At 48.3% G+C, this 15,442-nt stretch overlaps 1 protein-coding gene across 4 annotated transcripts in view; it reads left to right on the top strand.

Annotated features, from left to right (window-relative positions):
• Positions 1 to 15,442, top strand: part of LOC110535119 (amyloid-beta A4 precursor protein-binding family A member 1) — a 132,329-nt gene that overhangs the window by 70,007 nt on the left and 46,880 nt on the right. For 2 of the 4 annotated variants that reach the window (XM_036936393.2, XM_036936391.2), the window contains exon 3: positions 13,506 to 15,416. In XM_036936393.2, the coding sequence (XP_036792288.1) occupies positions 13,599 to 15,416 (1,818 nt within the window). In that variant the 5' untranslated portion in view covers positions 13,506 to 13,598. The remainder of the gene's footprint in view (positions 1 to 13,505; positions 15,417 to 15,442) is intronic. The other 2 variants (XM_036936392.2, XM_090191181.1) reach the window with 1 other exon arrangement.

Here is a 15,442-nt window from a genome sequence, read left to right as displayed (position 1 = left end):
CAATTGGATTCAGGTCTGGGGAACAGGCGGGCCAGTCCATAGCATCAATGCCTTCCTCTTGCAGGAACTGCTGACACACTCCAGCCACAGGAGGTCTAGCATTGTCTTGCATTAGGAGGAACCCAGGGCCAACCACACCAGCATATGGTCTCACAAGGGGTCTGAGGATCTCATCTCGGTACCTAATGGCAGTCAGGCTACCTCTGGCGAGCACATGGAGGGCTGTGCGGCCCCCAATGAAATGCCACCCCACACCATGACTGACCCACTGCCAAACCTGGTGGAGGATGTTGCAGGCAGCAGAATGTTCTCCACGGCATCTCCAGACTGTCACGTCTGTCACATGTGCTCAGTGTGAACCTGCTTTCATCTGTGAAGAGCACAGGATGCCAGTGGCGAATTTGCCAAACTTGGTGTTCTCTGGCAAATGCCAAACATCCGGCACGGTGTTGGGCTGTAAGCACGACTCCCACCTGTGGACGTCGGGCCCTCATACCACCCTCATGTAGTCTGTTTCTGACCGTTTGAGCAGACACATGCACATTTGTGGCCTGCTGGAGGTCATTTTGCAGGGCTCTGGCAGTGCTCCTCCTTGCACAAAGGCGGCGGTAGCGGTCCTGCTGCTGGGTTGTTGCCCTCCTACGGCCTCCTCCACGTATCCTGATGTACTGGCCTGTCTCCTGGTAGCGCCTCCATGCTCTGGACACTACGCTGACAGACACAGCAAACCTTCTTGCCACATCTCGCATTGATGTGCCATCCTGGATGAGCTGCACCGCCAGCATTGAAAGCACCGCCAGCATTCAAAAGTGACCAAAACATCAGCCAGGAAGCATAGGAACTGAGAAGTGATCTGTGGTCCCCACCTGCAGAATCACTCCTTTATTGGGGGTGTCTTGCTAAATGCTTATAATTTCCACCTGTTGTCTATTCCATTTGCACAACAACATGTGACATTTATTGTCAATCAGTGTTGCTTCCTAAGTGGACAGTTTGATTTCACAGAAGTGTGATTGACTTGGAGTTACATTGTGTTGTTTAAGTGTTCCCTTTATTTTTTTGAGCAGTGTACTTAAAAATCATACAATGTGATTTTCTAGATTTTTGTTTTAGATTCCGCCTCTCATAGTTGAAGTGTACCTATGATAACAATTACAGACCTCTACATGCTTTGTAAGTAGGAAAACCTGCAAAATCGGCAGTGTATCAAATACTTGTTCTCCCCACTGTACATATATACACATATATATATTTTGAATATATATTTTTGGGGGTTGTAGGGGAGGATTTTGTAAATTCTCCTGTGACGCCATTTTCATATCAGGTGACCCACATGGGGTCGCAACCCCTAGTTTTGGAACTGCTTCTCTAAGATAATGATGTTAATAGGTAGTGTGTGTTGTGGCAGGGCAGAGCAGAGCACTGTGTTACTGTCATCAGTCACCTCAGATCTGATCCCAGCTGTTGACATGAATATAGCCTGAGCTAAGTGCCTCTAGGGGTGAGTGTGTGTGTCTGTCTGTCTGTGACATGTCTTTAGTCCTGCCTTCCTCTAGGACAGGGGTGTCAAACTCATTTTGCCCAGAGGTCATCCGGTCTTCATCGAGGTCGGGGTCGCACTAAAAATGTATCATATTTCCTCGCCGTCAAAAAACTGTCTCCTATCCATCGCTTTTGGAATTCCGATGCAAGCAGGACAGAGTAAAGAGACTATAAATAATGACTGTTATCAAGCAGGACACAGTAAAGAGACTATCAATAATGACTGTTAGCAAGCAGGACAGAGTAAAGAGACTATAAATAATGACTGTTATCAAGCAGGACAGAGTAAAGAGACTATCAATAATGACTGTTAGCAAGCAGGGCAGAGTAAAGAGACTATAAATGACTTATCATGCTGGACACAGTAAAGAGACTATAAATAATGACTGTTAGCAAGCTGGACACAGTAAAGAAACTATAAATAATGACTGTTAGCAAGCAGGACAGAGTAAAGAGACTATAAATAATGACTGTTTGCAAGCAGGACACAGTAAAGAGACTATCAATAATGACTGTTAGCAAGCAGGACAGAGTAAAGAGACTATAAATAATGACTGTTAGCAAGCAGGACAGAGTAAAGAGACTATAAATAATGACTGTTTGCAAGCAGGACACAGTAAAGAGACTATCAATAATGACTGTTAGCAAGCAGGACAGAGTAAAGAGACTATAAATAATGACTGTTAGCAAGCAGGACAGAGTAAAGAGACTATAAATAAATTCAATCCCTTCTAGACAGACCACGTATTCACCCTGCACACCCTAACTGACAAACAAACCAAACCAAAACAATGGCAAGTCTTCTCATGCTTTGTTTATTTCAAAAATGCTTTTGACTCAATTTGGCATGAGGGTCTGCTATTCAAATTGATGGAAATTGGTGTTGGGGGTAAAACATACGACATTATAAAATCCATTGTACACAAACAACAAGTATGCGGTTAAAATTGGCAAAGAAATACACATTTCTTTCCACAGGTTCGTGGGGTGAGACGGGGATGTAGGTAAAGCCCTATTAAACACATATATCAAGGAATTGGCGTGGGCACTAGAACAGTCTGCAGCACTCAGCCTCGCACTACTAAAATCTGAAGTCAACTGTCTATTGTTTGCTGATGACCTGGTGCTTCTGTCCCCAACCAACGGGGGGCCTACAGCAGCACCTAGATCTTCTGCACAGATTATGTCAGACCTGGGCCCTGATAGTAGATGTCAGTAAGACAAAAATAAGGGTGTTCCAAAAAATGTCCAGTTGCCAGGACCACAAATACAACTTCCATCTAGACACCGTTGCCATAGAGCACACAAAAAAAGATACATACCTTGGCCTAAACATCAGCGGCACATGTAACTTCCACAAAGCTGTGAACGATCTGAGAGACAAGACAAGAAGGACCTTCTATGCCATCAAAAGGAACATAAATTTGACAGACCAATTCGACATACCAGAGCCCCAGGACCAAGATGAACCTGGAGAAGAGTCCCCTAAGCAAGCTGGTCCTGGGGCTCTGTTCATAAACACAAAACACACCCCACAGAGCCATCACCTACAGAGAGATGAACCTGGAGAAGAGTCCCCTAAGCAAGCTGGTCCTGGGGCTCTGTTCACAAACACAAACAGACCTCACAGAGCCCCAGGACAGCAGCACAATTAGACCCAACCAAATTATGAGAAACCAAAAAGAGAATTATTTCCAATGGGTCAAGTAATTAACAAAAACAACAGAGCAAACTAGAATACCCTAAACAGAGAGTACACAGTGGCAGAATACCTGACCACTGTGACTGGCCATAAACAGAGAGTACACAGTGGCAGAATACCTGACCACTGTGACTGATCCAAACTTAAGGAAAGCTTTGACGATGTACAGACTCAGTGAGCATAGCCTTGCTATATTGAGAGGCTGTCATAGGCAGACCTGACTCTCAAGAGAAGAGAGACTATGTTCACACTGACCACAAAATGAGGTGGAAACTGAGCTGCACTTCATAACCTCCTGCCCAATGTATGACCATATTAGAGACACATATTTCCCTTAGATTACACAGACCCACAAAGAATTCGAAAACAAATCCAATTTTGATAAACTCCAATATCTACTGGGTGAAATTCCACAGTGTGCCATCACAGCAGCAAGATGTGACCTGTTACCACAAGAAAAGGGCAACCAGTGAAGAACACACACCATTGTAAATACAACCCATATTTATGTTTATTTATTATCCCTTTAACTATTCGCACATCATTACAACAATGTATATAGACATAATATGACATTTGAAACTTCTGAGTATAATATTTAAGGTTCACTTTTTATTGTAAATTCCCCTTTGTACTTGAACTATTTGTACAACGTTACAACACTGTATATAGACATAATATGACATTTGTAATGTCTTTATTCATTTGGAACTTTTGTGAGTGTAATTTTTACTGTTCATTTGTTATTCTTTGATCTAATTCACTAGTTTTGGCCATTTAAACACGTTTCTCATACCAATAAAGCCATTTGAATTGAATTTAATTGAGAGAGAGGCAGTCATCTTCTTTTAGTTATCAGAGTTTAGGACCATCAAGCATCTCTCTTCCTCTTACTCTCTCTTTCTACCCATCCATCTCCCTTTCTTTCTCTGTGTCTCTCACTCTAGTTTCATATCTCTCTCTCCATCTCCCCTTTCTCTATCACTGCATATCTCTCTCTCCATCTCCCCTTTCTCTATCACTGCATATCTCTCTTTCCAGCTCCCCCGCTCTCTCGGCCTCATAGGTGATTTCTCTAGGCAGAGTAATTTAATGACATACTTAATGACAGGGAGTCAGTGTGTGAGCTATAGAGTGGGAATGAGAAAATCCGACAGAGGGAATTAGTAAATCCATTGTTTAGCGACAGCTCGAGTGTGCGTATGTTTAATCCTGCAGGAGTCTGTTTTTTGGAGCCGCACCCGCCCAACACCGGCCACATCAATTCAGAGCCCCACCCGATATCCGACATCATGACAGATTTTTATCCGCAACCCGAACCACCCTCATTGAATCCTTCCCAGAGACAATCCGTGACCCGCCAAATAAAATCGATTTATTTAAATGTTTTCATGACTCCAGAGTAGTAGTCTATTAGTCCCCTCCTTGCATGCATTATTTTGTCTACATGTCTATTCAACACTTAGATAAAAGGATACCATGCCATGAATTTAAAAAATGCATATTTTATTTTTACAAGGAGATGCGGCACATTGACAACTCAAATCGCTCTGAAAAAAAGGGCTTTCCTCTTACCTAATGAAGCCTATAGCTGACATAAAAAAAACAATACCTTTATATTCAATATTGTTTAGGTAATCATATAGTTTAATTCAAACGTAAATGAACTATTCCCAGAATCGAATAAAGGCTGTTAAAAGAAATGTGTTCAGTAGGCTATAGTCTATGCTACTCAAACTATTACCAGCGCACCAGTTTACACTGAATATGGCCTGGTTATGGGTCGAAATGAACGAAAGCCTGAATTAATGTCATAATTAGCTGATAATAAACTGGAATTAGCCTCTTGTAAACAAATACCTGATTGCACACTTTGCTAGCTGTGCATCTATCTACCAGTTGTTGTCCTCCACAATGACTCCAACGTCCTTCCAAACCGGGGATTTCACTCGCCTGTTTCCATGTCATAATCTTTCTTTTTATGTCTCCGGTTAGACCTGCGTTAGCCATTTTCACGTAAACTAGGCTAGCCAGGAGAAGTACGGATGGCAATTTATTCTCAAGGGGAGGGATGAAACGTACATTTCTACACCGCTCACAGAATATAATAATTCCCTGTTATCAAACCGGATGCAGGAGTCGAATGTGACTTTGTTTGTGTGCGTCTGTCGTTCTCTCCCTGAGCATTGTTCTGACTTTGTAAATAAGAATGAGTTTTTATCTGACTTGCTGGTTAATAAATAAAGGTGATATGAATATTTAAAGAGAAAGAGTAGGAGACCTTAATCTTGAAGACATTGATGTCTGTAAACAGATGACAGTATTGAGGCTTCAGAGATGAAATTGTGTCATTTCCAGTGTTCTGTTAAAAAGGATGGTTTATTCAATGATGCCAATGAAATGGTGTTGTCTAAAACACATGTCAGGTAACGAACTGTACATGTGAGTTGAATGTTGCAGTATCACTACAGTACCTTTGGTACATATATGTATTTACTGATGTTAAAAAACACTCTATATTCAGACTTTCAAATAAAGCAATTCAATTCTTTGAAGTTGTTCAGGCCCACCTCCAGCACTGTAGAGGCTAGAACTGAATTGTGTTATTATTGTGTAGTAAGAGAGAGAGAGAGAGAGAGAATGATTGAAAGAAATAGAGAGAGAGAAGTAGAGAGGGTAGGAAAAAGAGAAAGAAGGGGGGAGAGAGAGAAGGAGAGAGAGAGAAGGAGAGAGAGAAGGAGAGAGAGAGAAGGAGAGTGAGAGGAGAGAGAAGGAGAGAGAAGGAGAGAGAGAGGAGAGAGAGAAGGAGAGAGAGAGGAGAGTGAGAGAAGGAGAGAGAGAGAAGGAGAGAGAGGAGAGAGAGAGAAGGAGAGAGAGAGAAGGAGAGAGAGAGAAGGAGAGAGAGAGAAGGAGAGAGAGAAGGAGAGAGAGAGAGAAGGAGAGAGATAAGGAAATAGAGAGAGAAGGAGAGAGAGAGAAGGAAATAGAAAGAGAAGTAGAGAAAGAAGGGGAGCGAGAGAGACACCAGACAGCATTCAGAATTCTGCAAAAATGTCATGTGTGTACAACTCAAAACCCCAAACAATGGCAGCAGTGCAGAATTAGGACTGTACCTGCCTACACAGTGACTGACCCAACATTAAGGAAAGCTTGGACTATGTACAGACTCAGTGAGCCTAGTCTTGCTGTTGGGAGAGAGACAGAGGTGTAGACTGGCAGACAGGTTGGAGGTTACAATAGGTTATTCTGGCTACAGATATCCTCTCTCAGTCATTCCTGCTGGGCCGGACGTCACTTCAGAACCTCAGGGGTAAGAGGTCATAATGGAATGTAGTGTTTTCAGGCTCTGGTCTGATAAGATCTGTAAATTGATGATCTGTCACTTTTTTGAGGATGTGGGGAGGGGGTAGTCAAGGGTGAGGAGGGAGAATATGGTAGCATAGGGGTGAGGATGGAGAATGAGGGAGTGGAGGGGTGAGGATGGAGAATGAGGGAGTGTAGGGGTGAGGATGGAGAATGAGGGAGTGGAGGGGTGAGGATGGAGAATGAGGGAGTGTAGGGGTGAAGAGGGGTAAGGGGTATGGAGAATGAGGGAGTGGAGGGGTGAGGATGGAGAATGAGGGAGTGTAGGGGTGAAGAGGGGTAAGAGGTATGGAGAATGAGGGAGTGTAGGGGTGAAGAGGGGTAAGAGGTATGGAGAATGAGGGAGTGTAGGGGTGAAGAGGGGTAAGAGGTATGGAGAATGAGGGAGTGTAGGGGTGAAGAGGGGTAAGAGGTATGGAGAATGAGGGAGTGTAGGGGTGAAGAGGGGTAAGAGGTATGGAGAATGAGGGAGTGTAGGGGTGAAGAGGGGTAAGAGGTATGGAGAAAAAAAGGTGTTATTAAGTATTAAAAGGAAGGGTTCCATCCAGTACAGTATAGAGGTGAAACTTCAGACCAGTAATGATGATGAAATATTCATTCAGCCTCCTCAGCCTCCTCCTTCACAGCAGCATATCAGAGCCCTCTAACATACATACCCTAACCCTGCTGAGGTACCCTGCTGAGGTACCCTGCTGTGGTGCCCTGCTGTGGTGCCCTGCTGAGGTACCCTGCTGTGGTGCCCTGCTGTGGTGCCCTGCTGAGGTGCCCTGCTGAGGTGCCCTGCTGTGGTGCCCTGCTGAGGTACCCTGCTGTGGTGCCCTGCTGAGGTACTCTGCTGTGGTGCCCTGCTGAGGTACCCTGCTGAGGTGCCCTGCTGTGGTGCCCTGCTGTGGTACCCTGCTGAGGTACCCTCCTGAGGTACCCTCCTATGGTGCCCTGCTGTGGTGCCCTGCTGAGGTACCCTGATGTGGTACCCTGCTGTGGTGCCCTGCTGTGGTGCCCTGCTGAGGTACCCTGATGTGGTACCCTGCTGTGGTGCCCTGCTGTGGTGCCCTCCTGAGGTACCCTCCTGTGGTGCCCTGCTGTGGTACCCTGCTGTGGTACCCTGCTGTGGTGCCCTCCTGTGGTGCCCTGCTGTGGTACCCTGCTGTGGTGTCCTGCTGAGGTACCCTGCTGAGGTACCCTCCTGTGGTGCCCTGCTGTGGTGCCCTGCTGTGGTACCCTGCTGAGGTACCCTGCTGTGGTGCCCTGCTGTGGTGCCCTGCTGTGGTGCCCTGCTGTGGTACCCTGCTGTGGTACCCTGCTGTGGTGCCCTGCTGTGGTGCCCTGCTGTGGTGCCCTGCTGTGGTACCCTGCTGTGGTGTCCTGCTGAGGTACCCTGCTGAGGTACCCTGCTGAGGTACCCTCCTATGGTGCCCTGCTGTGGTGCCCTGCTGAGGTACCCTCCTGTGGTGCCCTGCTGAGGTACCCTCCTATGGTGCCCTGCTGTGGTACCCTCCTGTGGTGCCCTCCTGTGGTGCCCTGCTGTGGTGCCCTGCTGAGGTACCCTGCTGAGGTGCCCTGCTGTGGTACCCTCCTGAGGTACCCTCCTATGGTGCCCTGCTGTGGTGCCCTGCTGAGGTACCCTGATGTGGTACCCTGCTGTGGTGCCCTGCTGTGGTGCCCTCCTGAGGTACTCTGCTGTGGTACCCTGCTGAGGTGCCCTGCTGAGGTACCCTGCTGAGGTGCCCTGCTGAGGTACCCTCCTGAGGTACCCTCCTATGGTGCCCTGCTGTGGTACCCTGCTGTGGTGCCCTGCTGAGGTACCCTGCTGTGGTGCCCTGCTGAGGTACCCTGCTGTGGTGCCCTGCTGAGGTACCCTGCTGTGGTGCCCTCCTGAGGTACTCTGCTGTGGTACCCTGCTTTGGTGCCCTAGTGAGGTACCCAGCTAAGGTACCCTGCTGTGGTGCCCTGCTGTGGTGCCCTCCCTCTATATCTGGTATGTATATTTGAGGGCACGAAAGCAGCACACTTTATGCATTCATCTATCTTAGCTATTAGTGATTGGGTTGCAGAATGTGTATAGGTTCTCCTTTGTTTGCTGTTCATGCTGTATATGGTTGAAAGACTGCGTCAGGAACTGATGTGTGTGTGTGTTTATTCTTGTCTGTTTATTCATCTGAAAGCCCCCTCCTAGATTTAGTGCAGTAGCAGGCAGATCCTTCATGTTCTGTAGTATGTCAATTGATAGCAGTCAATTTTCCCACTTTAGCAGGCTATCTCTCTCTCTCTCTCCCTCTCTCTCTCCCTCTCTCCATCTCTCTCTCTCCATCTCTCTCTTTCTCCCTCTGTCTCTCTCTCTCGCTATCTCTCTCCCTCTCTCTCCCTCTCTCTCTCTCTCTTTCTCTCTCTCTTTCTCTCTTTCCTCTCTCTCTCTCGACCTCTCCCTCCCCCGACTCTCTTGCCCTCTAACGCTGCACTCTCTCTCCCTCTCTCTCTCTCTTTCTCTCTCTCCCCATCCTATCCTCTCTCCTACCTCCCATCCTTTTTCTCCCTCTCTGCCTCTCTCTCTCTCTGTCTCTCCCCCTCCTACCCTCTCTCTCGCTCTCTCTCTCTTTCTCTCTCTCCCTGTCCTATCCTCTCCTACCTCCTATCCTTTTTCTCCCTCTCTGCCTCTCTCTCTCCCCTTCCTACCCTCTCTCTCTCTCTCTCTCTCTCTCTCTCGCTCTCTCTCTCTCTCTCTCTCCCCCTCCTACCCTCTCTCTCTCTCGCGCTCTCTATCTCTCTTTCTCTCTCTCTCTCTCTTCCCTTCCTACCCTCTCTCTCGCTCTCGCTCTCTCTCTCTCTCTTTCTCTCTTCCCCTCCTACCCTTTCTCTCTCTCTCCCTCTCTCTCTCTCTCTCTCTCTCTCTCTCTCGTTCTCTCTCCATCTCTCTCTCCCCCACCTACCATCTCTCTGGACTGCCTCAGTGTTGTTGTTTCATTCTACTGCAGCCTCTCCTTCATTTGGATATAGAGCTGTTCTGTCTCTCTCTTTTTCCTGGTCTGTCGCCATCGATTGTTTTCTCCTTCCTCTTGTTGTTGCGGGTAAGGGCTGGCAGGTCCCTAGGGAGGGAGAGTGTGTGTGACATGTGTATGTCTATGTTTTTGTGTCTGTCTGTGTATGTACGTGTGTGTGTGAGCATGCATACACATTGGCGTGTTTGTATGTTTGAGTGTCAGCCTACATGCCTGTGTGTGTGTGTGTTCTGTTTGCATGTCACCTGCGTGTGTGTGTGTGTGCAGGTAGACATTTTTGCTGCAGTCTGAACACTTCGCCTAGCCACTGTCAAGGGAGACCATCGCCATGGTTACCAGAGATGCATGCTCTGACTGTGTGTCTGTAAAAGATCTTAAAGACTCCAGAAAGTTGGACCAATTCTAAAATGGACTTGGGGCTTTCCCACCCTGACCTGACCTGCATAAATTAATTTGTTTAAAATAAAAACCCTTTCTGAACGGACCCGAGGACAACTGGACCCGTCCCATATTGACCTGGTCGGATCCAGGCCTCAGATCTCTCTGGTATGAGGGTTAAATGGTCCCAGTCGGTGATATGAGGGTTAAATGGTCCCAGTCGGTGATATGAGGGTTAAATGGTCCCAGTCGGTAGTATGAGGGTTAAATGGTCCCAGTCGGTGATATGAGGGTTAAATGGTCCCAGTCGGTGATATGAGGGTTAAATGGTCCCAGTCGGTGATATGAGGGTTAAATGGTCCCAGTCGGTAGTATGAGGGTTAAATGGTCCCAGTCTGTGATATGAGGGTTAAATGGTCCCAGTCGGTGATATGAGGGTTAAATGGTCCCAGTCTGTGATATGAGGGTTAAATGGTCCCAGTCGGTGATATGAGGGTTAAATGGTCCCAGTGGTGATATGAGGGTTAAATGGTCCCAGTCGGTGATATGAGGGTTAAATGGTCCCAGTCGGTGATATGAGGGTTAAATGGTCCCAGTCGGTGATATGAGGGTTAAATGGTCCCAGTCGGTAGTACGAGGGTTAAATGGTCCCAGTCTGTGATATGAGGGTTAAATGGTCCCAGTCGGTGATATGAGGGTTAAATGGTCCCAGTCTGTGATATGAGGGTTAAATGGTCCCAGTCGGTGATATGAGAGTTAAATGGTCCCAGTGGTGATATGAGGGTTAAATGGTCCCAGTTGGTGATATGAGGGTTAAATGGTCCCAGTCGGTGATATGAGGGTTAAATGGTCCCAGTCGGTAGTATGAGGGTTAAATGGTCCCAGTCGGTAGTATGAGGGTTAAATGGTCCCAGTGGTGATATGAGGGTTAAATGGTCCCAGTCAGTGATATGAGGGTTAAATGGTCCCAGTCGGTGATATGAGGGTTAAATGGTCCCAGTGGTGATATGAGGGTTAAATGGTCCCAGTCGGTAGTATGAGGGTTAAATGGTCCCAGTCGGTAATATGAGGGTTAAATGGTCCCAGTCTGTGATATGAGGGTTAAATGGTCCCAGTCGGTGATATGAGGGTTAAATGGTCCCAGTCGGTAGTATGAGGGTTAAATGGTCCCAGTCGGTAGTATGAGGGTTAAATGGTCCCAGTCGGTGATATGAGGGTTAAATGGTCCCAGTCGGTAGTATGAGGGTTAAATGGTCCCAGTCGGTGGTATGAGGGTTAAATGGTCCCAGTCGGTAGTATGAGGGTTAAATGGTCCCAGTGGTGATATGAGGATTAAATGGTCCCAGTCGGTAGTATGAGGGTTAAATGGTCCCAGTCGGTAGTATGAGGGTTAAATGGTCCCAGTCGGTGGTATGAGGGTTAAATGGTCCCAGTCTGTGGTATGAGGGTTAAATGGTCCCAGTCTGTGATATGAGGGTTAAATGGTCCCAGTCGGTGATATGAGGGTTAAATGGTCCCAGTCTGTAGTATGAGGGTTAAATGGTCCCAGTCGGTAGTATGAGGGTTAAATGGTCCCAGTCGGTGATATGAGGGTTAAATGGTCCCAGTCGGTAGTATGAGGGTTAAATGGTCCCAGTCGGTGGTATGAGGGTTAAATGGTCCCAGTCGGTAGTATGAGGGTTAAATGGTCCCAGTCGGTAGTATGAGGGTTAAATGGTCCCAGTCGGTGGTATGAGGGTTAAATGGTCCCAGTCGGTGATATGAGGGTTAAATGGTCCCAGTCGGTAGTATGAGGGTTAAATGGTCCCTCCTTTTTTAATGCTGTGATATGTACAGGAAATAGTTGTAAGTCATAGGGGAAGATGTGGAGTCTAGAAACATTTTATTTAATCTCAGAGTGCTTCAGTATCGTAGCAGGGTGGTCCTCTTTCGATGTCGTAGTTGAAATTCAAACAGGTTTAAATAAAGCTTTGACCAGTCTAGGTGTAATGATATGATCAGAGCAGGTCCTACGTTCTTTTCCAGGTAGAACTGAATGTCTGGTGTTGGTGGTAGGAAGGATGTCGTGTATGTGACCAATATGATGGGATTTAGTATCCACAGTTTGAGGTATATATATTTCTTTATGACTGATCCTAGTCACGCTGATCTTCCTTCTGGGACTGTGTGTGTGTGTGTGTGTGTGTGTGTGTGTGTGTGTGCGTGTGTAATTCTGTCTCTTTCTGCCCACCGTGGCTTTTCACAGCACTAAGTGGGTCAATGTCACACACACGCACGCACAAACGCACACACACGCACACACACTTGTATTGTAACCAGCTGTGGAACCATAAAAGGAGAGGATAGACCTCCAGGGGGTATTTGTGACAGTGTGTGTGTGTGTGTTTGTGCGTGCGTGTGGGTGTGTGTGTTTGTGTGTGTGTCTCTGTGGGTGTGCGTTTGTGCGTGCGTGCGTGTGGGTGTGTGTGTTTGTGTGTGTGTCTCTGTGTGTGCGTGTGTGTGGGTGTGTGTGTGGGTGTGTGTGTTTGTGTGTGTGTCTCTGTGTGTGCGTGTGTGTGGGTGTGCATGTGTGCGTTTGTGCGTGCGTGCGTGTGGGTGTGTGTGTGTGTTTGTGTGTGTGTCTCTGTGTGTGTGTGTGTGTGGGTCAGGGGAGAGCTCTGGACTCAGAGGGGGAAGCATCCTCCACAGAGGGCAAGTGAGTAGTAGGTCTATGAGCAAGTTGTTACTGTGGTCCAGCTGTCTCATGATTTATGGCATTAAAAACTCAATGCTCCGATTGATGAAGGTTTCAGTAATGAGACACTGTGGCTGATCAAGTTCAATCAGGAAGGCTGATCAAGTTCAATCAGGAAGGCTGGTCAAGTTCAATCAGGAAGGCTGATCAAGTTCAATCAGGAAGGCTGGTTTATGCATGTTTAACTTTATCCAGTAAGAATAATAGAATTCACTTTGTATCCTAGTATTCATAGTGGAGATGAATACAAACGTATCATCGTCATCATCATCATCAATTTCTTCTCCTCTTTCCTATTAGCCATGTGTGGCATGTCTTTCACCTATTTACCTTATAGCCTTTAATCACAGAACAATAATGCACATTCCACACATGGCAGCAGGTGGTGTAGTGGTTAGAGCGTTGGACTAGCAACCGAAAGGTTGAATCCCCCAGGTGTTGTTCTTCCCCTGAGTAAGGTGGTTAAAACGTGGATGTTGATTAAGGTAGTCCTCTCTGATTCAGAGGGTTAATTGTGGGAGACACGTTTCAATTGAAGGCATTCAGGTGTTTAACTGACTAGGTATCCACCTTTCCCATTCCTCAAGCGTGCTGTTTAACCTATGGGCTCGCTGGCAATTATCACCTTCCCCTCTCTCAACCAATGGGAGTAAATGTTGGGATGTATTTCTATGTCAACTTACCCTTGTTCTCTCACTTACTGTTTTTCCAGCAAAGGTTTTTGACCGTGCTGGATGAAAATAGTGTTCTAACTATCTCCTCTGTCTTTCTCTCTCTCTCTTTGCCTCAGAAGATCTGAGCTGCTTGTCTCCCACACGACGGCAGGCCATGCATTTTGCCTAAACCCATCCTCCCTCTTCCTCTAAACCAATCCGAGGCAGCCATGAACCCCCAGGAGGTGGAGTTAGGCCAGGAACTGAGCGAGGACGTGGAAGCCGACTTGCCCGCTCCTCAACGCCGTCGCCATGACAACAACACTGCCACAAACAGCAGGCGACCCCGGCAGCCTAGCAACCATAGTAGTGAAAACAACAACCACGCTGCTCCGCGCTACAGGAGGTATAATGAGGCCCCTGGTGCAGGTGTCAGCAGAATCAGAGGAGCCCCACAGCGGAGGTCAACAGAGGAGCCAGAGGCAGAGCTGCACCAGGGGGCCCAGTCTCCTCCCCAGCAGCCCCAGCCTCAGCCCCAGCAGGCCCAGGGTCAGTCTCTGCCCATCCCGCGACCTGCAGTGACACGTTACCGTAGACAGGAGGACAGTGAGGCCAGGCTCAGAGCACAGCAGCAGAGACACACACAGAGACAGCAGAGAGAGGCTGAGAGGGCCCAGCAACAACAACCACCTCCACCAGGCCCACAGCCTGTTCACTCTCTACCCCCACAACCAGATGAGCCGGAGGAACAACCACCTCCACCAGGCCCACAGCCTGTTCACTCTCTACTCCCACAACCAGATGAGCCGGAGGAGGATGAGGGGGAGAGAGAGAGGGAGAGAGAGGGTGATGATTATGCATTAGCTCGTTCTGCTAGCACAGAAAGCGGTTTCCACACACACACAGACCGGGCAGAGGGCGACGCCGTCATGGCACTAGATCCTGAGGCAGAGGACGACTGCGGTACCTACGAGGTGACGCTTCGCCCAGAGGCAGAGGGATACACAGAGAGTGCTGAGTCAGAGCAACAACACCCCCACCCCAACCTGAACCTCAACTACCCCCCTCTGCCCCCTCCCTTACCCCGGGAACCCCTACCAGATGTTGGGAGACCCCCCAGTCAGGAGGAGGCAGAGGAGACCCTGAACCCTGGAGGAGGTTACTCCAACTACGTGTACACCCAGCCTCTCTACCGCCGTGGGGGAGGGGCCAGCAGAAAAGGGGGGCGGGACAGCAGCGTGGAGGAAGGGGTGGAGCCAGAAGACGAGGCGTATTCTGAAGCCTACGACTACTCCCTGACAGAACACGTCTACGAGGAGATCGGCGACGCTCTCTCTTCTGCCGCAAAGGTTGCAGAGCCTATGGACGCCAATGAGAACCTCCAGCAGAGGAAGGCGGGGTTCCATCTGTTTGAGGGGCGGGAAGGAGGCGGGGACTACCGACAGCAGGAGGCGGTGGGGTCACGGCTCCACCACTACGATGAACGCTCGGACGGGGAGTCGGACAGCCCGGAGAAGGAGGCGGAGTTTGCTCCGTACCCACGGGCAGACAGTTGCGACCAGGACGGGGAAGAGGACATCGACATGATCGTAGCCGAGGTCAGAGAGAGTCTCAGCTCTCAGAGTCTGGAAAGAGCTGCTGCCGGGCTACGGGAGGGAGGAGAGGAAGAGGACATGATGGAAGGAGGAGAGGAAGAGGAGGGAGAGTGGCCCGAATCCGAACACGCTCACAATTCTCAATCCGATGCGCCCACAGACTCCACATACCGCAAGGGAGAGATAGAAGGAGAGGGAGATGAGAGTGAAGAAGAGAGCATCCCACCCCCAGCAGAATCTGACGACTGGTCTGGGGTTCGTAACAGTCGTGAAAAGAGAGACGCCATCTCCCTGGCCATAAAGGACATCAAGGAGGCCATAGAAGAGGTGAAGACCAGGACGGTGAGGTCACCCTATACCCCTGATGAACCTAAAGAGCCCATCTGGGTGATGAGACAGGACCTGAGCCCCACCGCTGAGTGCTGTGACCTGCAGCCCTCACTAGGTGGCGACGTGAGTAGTGCTTTATACAGACTACT

This window comes from Oncorhynchus mykiss, chromosome 11 (assembly GCF_057628025.1).
Source record: "Oncorhynchus mykiss isolate SJ-2025 chromosome 11, ASM5762802v1, whole genome shotgun sequence".
In the NCBI taxonomy this organism is placed as follows: Eukaryota; Metazoa; Chordata; class Actinopteri; order Salmoniformes; family Salmonidae; genus Oncorhynchus; species Oncorhynchus mykiss.
Note: the sequence above shows the minus strand (reverse complement) of the source record. Positions and strands in the feature narration are given on the sequence as shown.